This window comes from Larus michahellis, chromosome 1 (assembly GCF_964199755.1).
Source record: "Larus michahellis chromosome 1, bLarMic1.1, whole genome shotgun sequence".
NCBI lineage: Eukaryota > Metazoa > Chordata > Aves > Charadriiformes > Laridae > Larus > Larus michahellis.
The window spans coordinates 89,560,940-89,573,735 of record NC_133896.1 but is presented as its reverse complement, the minus strand read 5'-3'; the positions used below and the strand labels follow the sequence as shown (position 1 = coordinate 89,573,735).

The window sequence follows — 12,796 nt, the reverse complement described above, 5'->3', positions numbered from 1 at the left end:
AATGAACAGATGAGGATTTAGACTGCTGAAAATAGTAATTAAATGTGATTAGAAGTATGTAAAACAAGGAATGCTTTCTATAAAGAAGGTAAATGTTTAAATTCCCATTCTACTTGTTGCCTGCCCTCCCCTGATCCCTACAAGACCAACAGCATACTTTAATAGCAAAAAGTATTTAAAACTTACTGGAATAAAATACCTTTTTCTTTCCTGGACATATGTCTCTTAACCTATGTAATTAGCTGAAGCAGGCTGCCATGGAGACCAATAATAAACCAGGAAATTAAAAACAAAAAAGTGTTAGTCATTTAGCTTTTCTGATTAGAAGAGTAGTAGGAAATGCAAAGTGCCGTTCTTCTGAGACGTGGGCAAAGTGTTGATTGCCGTGTGTATATCTGTGGATCAGGAGTGTCTCCAGTGATTTCTTCTGGGTACCTCTAAACGTGTGTATGACTTTAGAAGACGTAGGACCGCTCCTGAAGGTCTGTCATGCAAAGACATGACCACTGGTGAACCTTAAGCAAAGTTCTGTCATGAATCGTATACCGTTATGGGTCAAATCTTGTTCAGGGTTTCAGTTAGCAGCAATATTTTGGGTGTGTAGTGGGTGTCACTTCCTTATGATTAGACTGCCTGTTGTGGTTTGGGCTGGACTGACCACTGAATGAACGACACATGCTCTACTGACTGAGCTGAATCATCCCAAGGAGTAATAAGGAAGTAAAGGAACGGGGAGGGGGAAAGCAGCAGAAGAATTCAGTTTTTTTCCTAGGTTTGTAGAAATTGGTTAAGTACGTTCAGATAGCAGGGTCTTGTTTTTTTAATAAAGGTTAGGGGCCCTGGAAAATACTGAACTCAAATGTCTGGGTGAAGTCTAAGGTATCCCAGCTAGACAGCATAGTCAGTCCTGTGTCTAGGATGTGTGAGGACACGTTTCCCATCTGACAGCAGTGAAGTGTAGCACTGCAATAGGAAGTTGCCATAGGCTGGTCATTGTTGGAAAGGGTTCCTCTGTGCAACGTAGCAATGGCCTGACCAATGGTCATACCTAAAACCCTCCTTTGTTGCCATGTTGGAAGAAACTGGGAAATCGGCAGGAAAATAGGACTCTGTATGGCATGTCTAGACCCAGATAAATTCATGAGGTCTATAAATAATTATTTTAGCTGAAGAGATATGGATCCCCTCATGTAGCTGTGACACTGTCACCCATCCTGGTGTTCCTGTTGTGTAGTAGCCAGGGTTTGCTCTCCACTTAAAGGAACAGATCTAACCTAGATCACAGCTACCACTTTGTTACTAGAGGAGCTCAAATGAAGAGTGTGGGGAGAGGTCTGCTACTTGAAAGCAAGCACCAGAATTTAAAAGGCAAGACTTGCTCCAGCTGCTTCCTAAATACTGGTATGCATATCTACAGTAACATATAAACATGCATGTGTCCATATATGCTGTTGTGAAGATAATTCTGTCAAAGGCTGTTTGGTTGTTAGCCTTACTGAGCTCAAGTTGATTCTGCTACCAACATTTCTGTATCAAATCATCCCTTCTAAAAATTAATCTTTATGTTCATGCCTCTTGTGGTTGTCCTGCTGACTATTGGAGAGCATTTCTCGCATCCCTCCACCCCACAGCAGCAGCAGAAATCTATTTTGTGTTCTTCCCTCATGCAGAAGTCCAACGGATGTAAATTGGGGCAATTTTCATTCTCCAGCTTAACCAGAGGTTAAGGAGTTCAGGCACTCAGGGACACATGTGTGACCAAGTTTCAGGGAACCAGACAGCCCAGGCACAAACTGTCAGCCCAAGTCCCAGCAGTTGCACTGAGCATAGTGCCATAAACTTCCTACACCCTTCAAGGTGGTGTAATCTGGGACAGGTGTTTTCAAATAGAAATTTAATACAAATTGAGGAGAGGGAGAAAAGTAGTTCTGCACTTTTTGGCATGTTAATATTAACACGCCCCACAGGGTATAGAGGACAGTGATCTTCTGATGTATTCTGCAGGGTCTGATTGGGCGAAGGTCAGTGGAAAAAAATCTTATTTTAGGGAAGTTAGGGCTGTGTTTTCTTTCTACATGTCTCCAAAAATGTCTAATACTTTGATGATTGGATATTCCCTTGCTAAGATGATGACTGTCATTTCTCGATCAGCTGACAGGCCACCTCATGGTTACAAATTGTTGCAGTATTTCAGCAGTGTACCTTTGAAGTGGATCTAACTAAAGTTTCCCATTTTACTTGTACAGAGGAGAATGAGGAACGCACTATGATTGATCCTAACTCAAAAGAGGACCCCAAGTTCAAAGAACTGATCAAGGTAAGAGATCACTGTTTTGTCCTTCTTCAATTTAACTAGTGAGCTGGAGTCATTTACAAGCTGATTACCAAGAATACAGTTGAGGAATACATCTTGTTGCTGAATTGTATTGGTGAAAACTGAGGTTATCAACAAGGTAAAGCTAAAAGCAACAAGAGAAACAAGAAGCCGAATGTTGGAATGCCCACGGTAATTACGGAGTAAAGCTCCATTGTCCATTTATATCCTTGTGATTATCACAGTGAGGATCAGTGCTTATCTTGAATCTACCTGCAGTCACTGCATGTAAACCTAGGTTCCTTCTGTCTGTGAAAACAGGGAAGGAGCTTTGGAAAGCATTAGTGAGATTTCAGGAGGGGAATGAGTAGGACTGAAATGAGCAAGGGCATAGTGGGGGACAACAGAGACCTCTGGTGTTATAGGAAAGTTAGAATTGAGATTTTTTTTTTTTTTGTCCTATAGTCTCTTGTGTTTTTTTGTTTGGTTTTTGGTTTTTTTTGTTTGTTTTTTTTTTTAAGACTAAAAGTCCTCAGTTTCCCTGTGTGCTAGGGCAGGGGCCAGATTGTCCTGAATCTGTATTGTCACTGCAGACACCTGCCCAAGGCATTCATAATCGTGTTCCCAGCTGTGCTGATGTGAGTTGTGGCTTTCTGCCTCAGCAGTGATCATGATGGAGGGTTTGATCTTGAGGAATTAGTGTTTAGGAGAACCTTTTCTGTGCAGTGTCATTGACGTTAACAGTGAAAGTTTGAGCAGGGAGAGAAGGGCTGGCAATTCTGAACAAATGTGATCTCTTTCCAAAAAGCATTTGTGCTTGTGTTACACTTCCCTCCACACTTCCTCTTTATTATTTTAAAATTATTCTTTTAAATTATTTTTGTTAGAAACACCAGTGCAGCTGTAGCTGGGTGGGTCTGAAAACTTGGGGTAGTGTGTACCGTCTTCAGAGAGGGGGTGAAGCTGTGGCACGTTCCTTTCAAGAAACCTTGTGCACCTGGCTGCATGCATGTGCTTCACAGAATGCCTCAGCAAACTGCTCACCTGGTACGTCTTTAAAACAAGCCCAATGATCTGTTTTTAACACTGCAATAACATGTTTAGGATTACAAAACTACATAAACCCGCATTTAGCAAAGAGCTGTGCTCATTTTGCTGTGTTATTCTAATTCACCTGGAATACATTGTGGTTTTAAATTTTAATACCTAAATCCATTAATTCTCTCAAAATGTACAATGGTATTGCACCACTCTTTCAAAATGTACTGTGGTTTCTTTGGTAGTGGAGCAGTGATACTATCATGAATAATTCAGCTGAACCAGAGTTGTTTCAGTGAAGGAACCAGATGCACTCTGTGATGCAGGAGACTTGATCAGAATTGCTTTTAAATTGGAAATTTTGCTGGTGAATTTGTGTTGGTGAGTCTTCCCTGGATGTCATAGTCTAGCAAAGTTATATTTTCCAGTTTGAGAACCTGAAAACCTTCAGGAGGAAGGAAGATCAGGGCTAGACAGCACTTGAGAATGTGTCTGAGTGCTTACAGCGCGTTGCAGAATCAGGCTCTGGTTCACTACGCCAGTTTACACTTGGGAGAAGAGAGAGTAACGTATTACCAATTGAATGGCAGCAGCTGGGGCCGGGAAGAGCATGTAACTGGGGGTTGTTTCCTTGGGATCATCCTCAAAGGAGAGATGTGTCCTATAGAGTGCCTACTTGAAAATGATGTAATTTAGGTAATTGCTAATCATTTGCATACCTCTCAGCAGTTGAGAGCTTTTACAGAGATTCATCTAGAGAAATATTTAACACTATGTTGGTGTGAATCTGTAAAGCAGGGAGAGGTTTGAATTATGTTGGCAAAACCTATTTGATGCCACAGAGTTTGGATAATGCAAAAAAAATGAGCAATTTATTCCTTGCTTTCTGTTCTTCAGTGGTTAATGACATTTTCCACGAGCCCCAGTGCTGGATGAGAATTAACTGTGCTAAGCGCTATAGAGCAGCAGCCAGCAGAAAAGACTGCCCGCCCCACAGAGCTTGAAATGAAAGATCTCCGCAGACTAGCAAGGAGTGAGGATCTGAATAGATGGAGGTTTTTATAGTTCAGAGTGGTTCTCTCTCTTTTCCCCTCAGAGGGAAATGTGTCGATACCAGCAACAGAGCCTCATGCCTTTTGAAATTTGGCAGTGTGGCTTAGTTTCATTGGTGCCAGCCCAAATCTCTTTCAACACCAGAGTTAGACATGCCAATGGTTTGCCGTCATTGATTTTGAGTGTTTCTGTTCTGTCAGTTCCATGCAGTTGGGTAAATGGATCTCAGTGCAAAGAAGCAGCGGAGATATCTGTTGCTGACACTGCTTTAATATCTGTCTCCACAAAATGTTGTTTTAATTTCTGCTAGCCTCATGCCATAGGGATTATATGCACAGTGGATTGATCAGCGCAAGCTTGCGTGAGCGTTTGGAAATGATTTTGACAGAGCTGTTGTAACTCTGGAGAGACAGATTGTATAGCATAGTGGTAACACGGAGAGACCAACAGAAAAAAAAAACCAAACCAGCAGAAAGCCTCATCCCTCACTCTTGTTAAAGCAAACATACAGTGAATCCCCTCGTTGAAGACTGCTTAGTTAAGGATGCTAGAATACCTGCTTAAGTCCTCTTGCACATATGAATATCATCAGGAACTAGAATTACGCCTCAAAATGTTGTTTGTTATCATCATTGACAATATTCTAAAAACAGTTGGCCACAATTTGTCAATATGAAGTGTTCGATTAAGTTGCCTCTGTGGCCAGCAGCCTTTTTTTCCTCACTTCATTTGCTCTGTGCGTAATCAAACACAGTTTGGTACATGGCTGAACAGGCCTAAAGCTGAAAATTCAGATCAGGGAAAGAGAGATGGATTATCGTTTTATTATATACACACACATATATATATATGTATAAATAATTTATTCACAAATACTCAATTTCTGGTGTCTGAAACGTGTGAGCTTCTTTTACTCATTGCCCAATATTTGCCAAGTGGCAAGTGCACAACTGACTTAAAGTAAGCGTTTGAATTGTTAAGTTTGGGCTGTTTTGTCATCAGAGACAGAGATGTCTTGTGATACGTTGTTTCTTCTTGTATACCTCAGAGACAGGTTTCTAGTCTGTATGTTATTGTGAATCTGTTTGAAAATCAGTTTCCATGAATATATAAAGTTCCCTTAGTTGGTCCATGTCACTAATTGTAAAAAGTGTTTGGGGGTTCTTCTAGCTCTCTTTTGAATACTTTAAAAAAAAAAAAAAGGGGGGGTGTGTGCTGATCGATGTGTGCTTTCCTGGTTCATGTGTGTTTCTTTGTGTATTGGGTGTAAAGGTGGAAGGAATCTTTTTTTCCCCTTCTGGTTCAGATATGGCTGAAGGGTAAAAGTTTCAAAAGTTTCGCTCATTGTCATCCTAAACATAATTAGAGTTAATAGGCTGTAGGAATTGAGCCAGATATTGAAAAGATATTTTAACATTTCACATAAGCGGCAGATTTCCTAGGGTTTTCTCATGTAGTTCAGTAGGAAAAGGATGAAGAAGAGCTTCTACTCATTGAATCCAGAATTTTAGAACAGCAGCTTGCAAGAATTGGGTCCCGTCTGAAAGTGCCTTGGCTTGACAAAAGGCAGCGAATCACAGTTACAAGATGCTTTCCCTTCCTGCAAAGACTTCTGTAAGATCTGTAAAATCAGCTGATGCTGCAACAACTTTTGGCTTTTAAAGCCTCATCTAAACTTAATACAGATCCAGACACTGCTCTAGATACTGCCTGAAGCAAGTAAACATTCTCATTTGTAGTAAATCATTCACTGTCCTAGAAATTATCACGTTTTTCCCATGTCTAATTTTATGGCTTTTTTTAAATTCAGTGTGGTGAAGAGAAAACCAAAATGAAGCCACTGTCCTTTTGGTAAGGTTTCACGTGTGACCAGATGAAACTGCTTCCTAAATGCATCGTGGTCTGCTTTTGAAAACAAGAAGCCTTCTCTTTGTTTACAGGCTGCCAATGCTTTGTGCTTGGTCAATAGTTTCCGGGCCTGAATATGATTTTTTTTTATATTAATTTCCATGCTCAACCCTGAAGCTAGTTAAGCTTTCATACCTTTTGATCTCTGTTTCCTAAGTCTGCCAGACGTTGGGAGGGGAAAAAGGTCATTGAAACCAGGGTTTTCTTTCTTTGCTGTTTTTGGTGACTTGACTTCCTGTTTTCCCATTGTGCCAGATGTGGTCATGTATTTTGTCTTGTTTTTCATTTAGTTCATTACTGTGTAGTGGTGACTGTGGGGTCCTTATGCCCTTGAACTCTGCAGATTAACTCTGAGTGTGCCTCACTGCCATGGGAGCAGCCGGCCTGCAGAACAAAAATATTTCTCTGAGCTGGTGAAGTCTGATGTAAGACCCCATCTTGCATGCAGTAAAAAAACCCAAATTGACCAGGCAGACTCATTTTTCCTTCTAGATTTCCAGTACTCTTTTGTTTCAGCTGGCTGCCTCATGGCAAATTTCAGTTTTCAGCCTAGTGTTTAGTAATGCAACATGGCTCGTTTAACCAGACATATGCATTTGTCCTAAAAATGATATGATAAATGTATATGTCAGAATTTAAAGCACCGCTGGAAATTTTACAGCTACAAATGCATGTGTCTGAGCATTTGACGCAGTTCAGAGATGTTTTATATGAGTATAGAGATGCACGGAAGGGCAGGCATGGTTTTGATGTGGGGATATTGTATTAAAATTTTAAAATCATGCTGCTAATCCCAAAAGACCATAGAAAAGCAGCTTTTAATGAAGGTACGACAAGTTAAGTGACCTGACAAACATTTCCACGTACCTGCATGCTGTTTTGTGACTCTCCGAGTACTGAACAAAAAGGTGAGTCTCGGGTGCATTGAAGGTCATTAGGTCCATGTGGGATTGTGTGTTGGCCTCACCAGCCGTTGGGTGTAAGGAGAGGCACGGCGTTGGGGCAGACACAGGGAGAAAAGGCTTTGCAATCAAGCACTTCCTCAGTCCTGCAGTGTTTCCCTTACACCCGTTATTTAATGCAGCACGTGTAGGCCAAGCTTCAAAGGCAATATTGAAATTCAGATGTATGAAGTGCAGGCACAGAAATGAGGGAAGGGGTAGAGGAGTGTGAGACCAGACAGATTGAAGGTAAGCATGTATCATGCACAGGAAAAGCTCTATGTCTGCACCTTCTGTCTGCTTCCCACCAAGTACTCTGTGCCTGTATCAAATGGTTAAAATTTTCAGACATTCAGCTTATTGCATATTTTCTGCTTTTGTGTTTACATGAAGGAGAAATTACAAAGAACTGGAGAGCTGATTTTCTGTGAGCAGAGTCAGAAAGTATTTCTGCATGTTTGTCATTTCAATAAGCAATATGGTGCTTTATTTCCCTTGTAAAAGCTAAAAAAAAAAATAAAATTCTGTGCAGAAAGATTTTTCCAGGCACCTAATTAAGACACAATCAGGAAAGCAAGAGGTGGGACAGCAGATTTTTTGGGTTTGTTTGTTTGTTTTTTAATTACATCACTTGCCAGTCTTCAAGGGCTGTTAAAAAAAAAACAAAAAACACTTGGATTTTTTTTTTCCTAAATATAAATTGCAAATTGATTTTTTTTCTAGCAGAGCTAGAGTTGTAGTCTGAATACTAAAGAAGTTAGAATGTTCTTTGGGCTATTTTTCTTTCATTCAGGTGCGGAACTATAAAAATAATAAAATAACTATGGCTAGACCTTGTTTAATTTGTATCTCTTTTATGTACTTTTTTGACAAAAGTTTTTCAGTGCTAAATTTCTCTGAAACATTTAATTCGTACATAGTGTATTTCCTTTTTTTAACACCCTGTACCCAAAGCCACTTTGTGATTCCTGTGTACCTACATTCTTGGAAATGGGATGTTGGCTCCTACATTAGAAGGTACTTCTAGACTTTTATTTTTAATTCCTTGGCATTTTTTAGATTCCGACTTCAATACCATTCAACACAGGACAGACAAAATAAGATGTTTATTAATGGTTTCAAATAGTCTAGCATCCTGAATCTTTCTTTAACAAAGCTTCTGAGGACTTTTGGAACTCTGGCCTCTTCCTATAGGGACTATAAAGGGATCTGATTATCAAATGATTATTTCAGCCGAACTTCTGATAATTTTTGAAAGTCTGCTCTGTAAACCTCAGGGAAGACCTAAATCATCTATGACTTTGATTTCTTCAGTTGTTTTTCTGTTGATGTCTGTGCGTGTCAAACTTGTATCATTTTGGAATTGGGCAGTAACCTTATTGACAGGCTTCAAAAATCTCTTTATAGATGATCTGTGACAAGAAAGTATCTTGTTATTTAGGACTCACTTTTCTGAATTGCTGGTGAAGAGTTTTCGAGGTGAAAGATGGTATCCCTCTTCTCATTGTCTTCCAGCTGCGGTAGTCCTTTGCTAACTTGTATAATGTCTCTCTCCAGTCCTTTACCATAAATATCCTTCTGTCCCCTGGAAAAGGTTGAAGGAGACAAGGGTAGCTGATTGGAGTTTTCTCTCCAAATGTGATCCTGGCACCCCACCTGCGGAGCAGAGCTCTGCTGTTTTATTTAGGCTGCATCTTCTTGCATTTAACTTTTGTTGGCTGTGGTCTCTCATGAACTAATTTTTGTTGGGGTTTTCAAAGGAAATTCAAAGGTTTGATGCCCTATGCCAGATGATAGCTGACATGTGATGATTTTTTTGGAAAACCCTAGTTTTAATTCTAGAGGAGAAGGACTAGGCAGGGTTTACCTGATCCAGAGGCTGATGAAGGGGAATCCTGAGAACTGCTAGAGGGTGAAACACAGGAAGAGCAATCGTCTTGACATTTTTCTCTGCCCATATGTGATAGATATATCAGGGTGTGTGACATAGAAGAAGGATGGTTTCCAGGGCATGTTGGAGCATGTATTAGGAGACAGGCATCCCAGCATTGCTCCTGTGACCACAGGAAAGTGAGAGGATGACTGTATCTGCCATGGCACGGTGCTGCAATACCCTTTTCAATCCAGGGCCCCAAGTACCAGGGGTAGCTGGTGTGCCAGCAGGCTGGGCTACTCAAGCAAAAGTGCGATTGTCAATTCATTGGCAATGCAAGCCATCAAGGTGTTGCGGGAGGGGAGCATGAGGCGGGGGAAGTGTGATCCTCCTGCCCAACAAATGGCATTAGGTGGATGTGAGAGTGTAAAACAACTTGGTGGTATGTGTTGGAATAGTGGTGGTAGCTGTAACTGCACAGCAGAGGCCATCTGATAGAGGGAATGGCCCAAGTGATAGATAAGATTCCTGTGCAGGGTCACAGGGGAGCAGTGGGGCAATGATACTGGTGCAGAGCACATCCTTGTATATCCACATCTGTCTTCAAATGTCACTTCCACTTTTCCTTTACCTGCTCCAGAGAAGCCCACTTTTGATAAAAGTTGCTGATACGGACTAGTGAATAACTTACCAGAAAAGCTATATTTTGAAAGAAAGCTCTCTAGAGGAGTAATTTTTATGATTGAGATTTTTCATCCCTTGGGGCAGCTTAGGGGGCAAAAGTGACTTACATGTGTAAGCATTAAAGCTGATTCTTGCTTTCCATGAATTGACTGGTTGCCAACATCACCCAGCTAAAATTTGCCACTTAACGCTATTTTTAGAGCTGAGTTTCATCCCTGCACATTTTCAGCATGCTTTGGAAGTACTAAAGGTATAGATTAGAGGTACATGAAGCAGTAGTATTTCATGTTTGGATTGTAAGCTTCTTTGTGGACGCTAAACGTAGCAAAACTTACTTGAGGTTGGTAGATTCAATGAACCTCAGTAGCCAGGCTGAATTACTTAAATGTCCCTGCGATCAACATATTCAGATGCTCACGTTTCCTAGGATTGCCAAGGTGGGTGTTTTCCATTGCAAGCCTGTCTATATTTTGTTTATTTGTTTTTGTTTCACAATCTCTTGTTTATTAAAACGCCCAAACTTTCTTAGCCGTCAGGACTGTCAAGGAGAGGTAGAAGTATGGGATCTAATGCCAGAAAGTGAATTTAAAGAATCCACAATTTTATATGAAGCAAATTAAAAACTGCAGAATTTTTGAGTGAGGCTCATTGCTTTAGGTGGCTCTAGTTAATGGATTTTGCATGTCTATGATTGGCAATACTCTTTTCCTCTTATAGCATCAAGGATTTAGCAGGATTTGACATTGCGTCTCTTCCCACAGAACTATATTATTTTTTGTGAAAGTTATTTAATTTTCTAAATAATAGACTGGAGGAAAGCACTACTGCCAAATTCAAATGGTCAAGGCTGTTTTTCCTGTAACTGTTTGGAAATTATTATCTTTGGCACCTGGAAAACTTAACTCGGTTCCTTTTCTTTTTGAAGGTTCTTTATGTTCATTCCTGTTTTGCAGGTGATTGAATGATTTTTATAGTTACGATTGTCAGCATATGGGGACTATTATATATATGTTGTACAATGGTCGTCAGGGCCATTTGACCAAAATTTTAATTCCACACTTCTGTATTCTGCAATAGCTTAAGATAAGATGTCTTGTCCTGTTGCTCACTAGTGGGTCTGTTTAGCTCCTGTTAGTAGGACCGTTCACTCTTTCCCCTTTGAAGCTCTTCTTTCTGGCACATCACTCACATCTGTTCAGGGTAGAGATCATGGTGGGAGCGTCATCTATTGGCAGGTCTGCTGTTCACATAAAACAGGTAAAACATGAGTTTTGGGACCTGGAGAGCATAGATACTAGCAGAGGTTATTGTTCTAGAGCTGCCAGTTGCTACTTGCTTTAGAATTGGTGCAATAAAGAGATATTTTAATGAGGAAAAATAGAGGGCACTAAAATTGCCATGCTGCAAGACCCAAATTAAAAACAATACAGCAAAAGCATCTCTTTGTTATTTCTCTGTAACTTGGAAATACATAAATATGGTTACTCTTGCTCTCTTTTATATTCCTGATTACTGCCTTGAATGGAAGGAACATATGTCAGTGGTTTTTAGACATTTGCCTCCTTTTTCTGTACTTCCAGGTTCTAATTGACTGGATCAATGATGTGCTGGTGGAGGAGAGAATCATTGTCAAACAGGTTGAAGAGGACCTTTATGATGGGCAGGTGCTGCAAAAGCTGCTAGGTGAGTTCACACAAGAGAAGGCGTCCTCAAAGACTGGAAGGGGCCCAAAGTTAATCTCTTCCAAAGCTGCAGACAGCAGCAGGTCTGTGCAGCAGCTCACCATCTCACCAGGGATACAGTTTGTTTCACTGATCGCTGCAGTGTCAGCTTCTCCATCTGTTCTTCTCAGGCTGTCTGCTGAAAGGGGAGGAAATCCAGATTATTCCTAGGTTGTACTTCTTAACGTATAGCCACTGCTGTGTCAGCAAGTGGTAGTGTAGCCGTTTTGTCACAGGTATCACTGATTTCTCAGGCTTCCTGTGGAGGCTATGTTTCCACCCTCAGGCCTGCAGACATTTAAAAAGTGTTCAGTTGTACATACATACATATGTAGCTCAGTTGGACTGAGCATATCTTACAGGAGGAAGGTGGGCATGTATATTTTGCAGCCTGAGACTTTAACTGTACTGGTTTTTCCTCATTTTGTTCCTGTTGGGCCTCTGGCTGGAGAGCAAATGCTTCTCCCCTGACCTGAAGCTGTCACAACTCAGCCCCAATCTTGTGTTGCGTTCAGTGGTGTCTAGGTTTCTTCGGCAAAACTTATATTACCAAATCCGTCCATCTTTGTGCTGCCTCACTGATGCAAGAGGCAAAGCGTGTCGTGCTTGCGGTGGTGCTCCTGACGCTGGAGGCCTCAGAATTAAAGTCAGCCCTCTGTTGTGCAGGTCGTCTTTTCTGGTGCCTGCAGGAAAGACTAACAAAGTACAGTCATTAAACTTCAAGTAGTAGTTGTTATTCTGTGTGAGAGATGTTTCAAGAAGATCTGTCTTGATAGGCAGACACACAAAAAAAAGAAAGATAACAGCTTGTCGGTGGGCTTATTTTGTAGCAGTTTGGAGTAAGAGGTTAGCAAATGGCTGTCTGACTGAATGAGGTGGAGTTCCTTATTTAGTTAATTTTACCAAGGTAAAAGAAGTGCCACTCAGAGAGGCTGGAGTGGCTTCGTACACAGGGTGTCAGGGTGAAAGGAAATAAATTTCTTCTTGCTGACTGGCAGCTAACCTGGGCTAAGAATAGATAGGAGCCATAACACATGACTAAAAAATGAATTTTGTAGTATAATTTTTTTTAAAATGTCTAAAATAATTTAAAATATTATTTGCATGTTTTTGGAGTCAGCTTAAAAAAGATTCAGAGACATTTTTTCCATTATTATTCAGATATTGGTAAAAATTTCCTACTGTAGATTGATAGAGACAGTCAAAATGTTCAAAGTATTTGTGAGTCAATAATGTGCAAGTCTCTTCTGTTTGGGTTGTTAAA

The 12,796-nt window shown here is 40.6% G+C and overlaps 1 protein-coding gene across 3 annotated transcripts in view; it reads left to right on the top strand.

Moving 5' to 3' along the window:
* PARVB (parvin beta) overlaps positions 1-12,796 on the top strand; it is a 62,212-nt gene that overhangs the window by 25,436 nt on the left and 23,980 nt on the right. For all 3 annotated transcript variants that reach the window (XM_074590888.1, XM_074590880.1, XM_074590872.1), the window contains exons 3-4: positions 2,247-2,317; positions 11,392-11,494. In XM_074590888.1, coding sequence (XP_074446989.1) covers positions 2,247-2,317; positions 11,392-11,494 — 174 coding nt within the window. The remainder of the gene's footprint in view (positions 1-2,246; positions 2,318-11,391; positions 11,495-12,796) is intronic.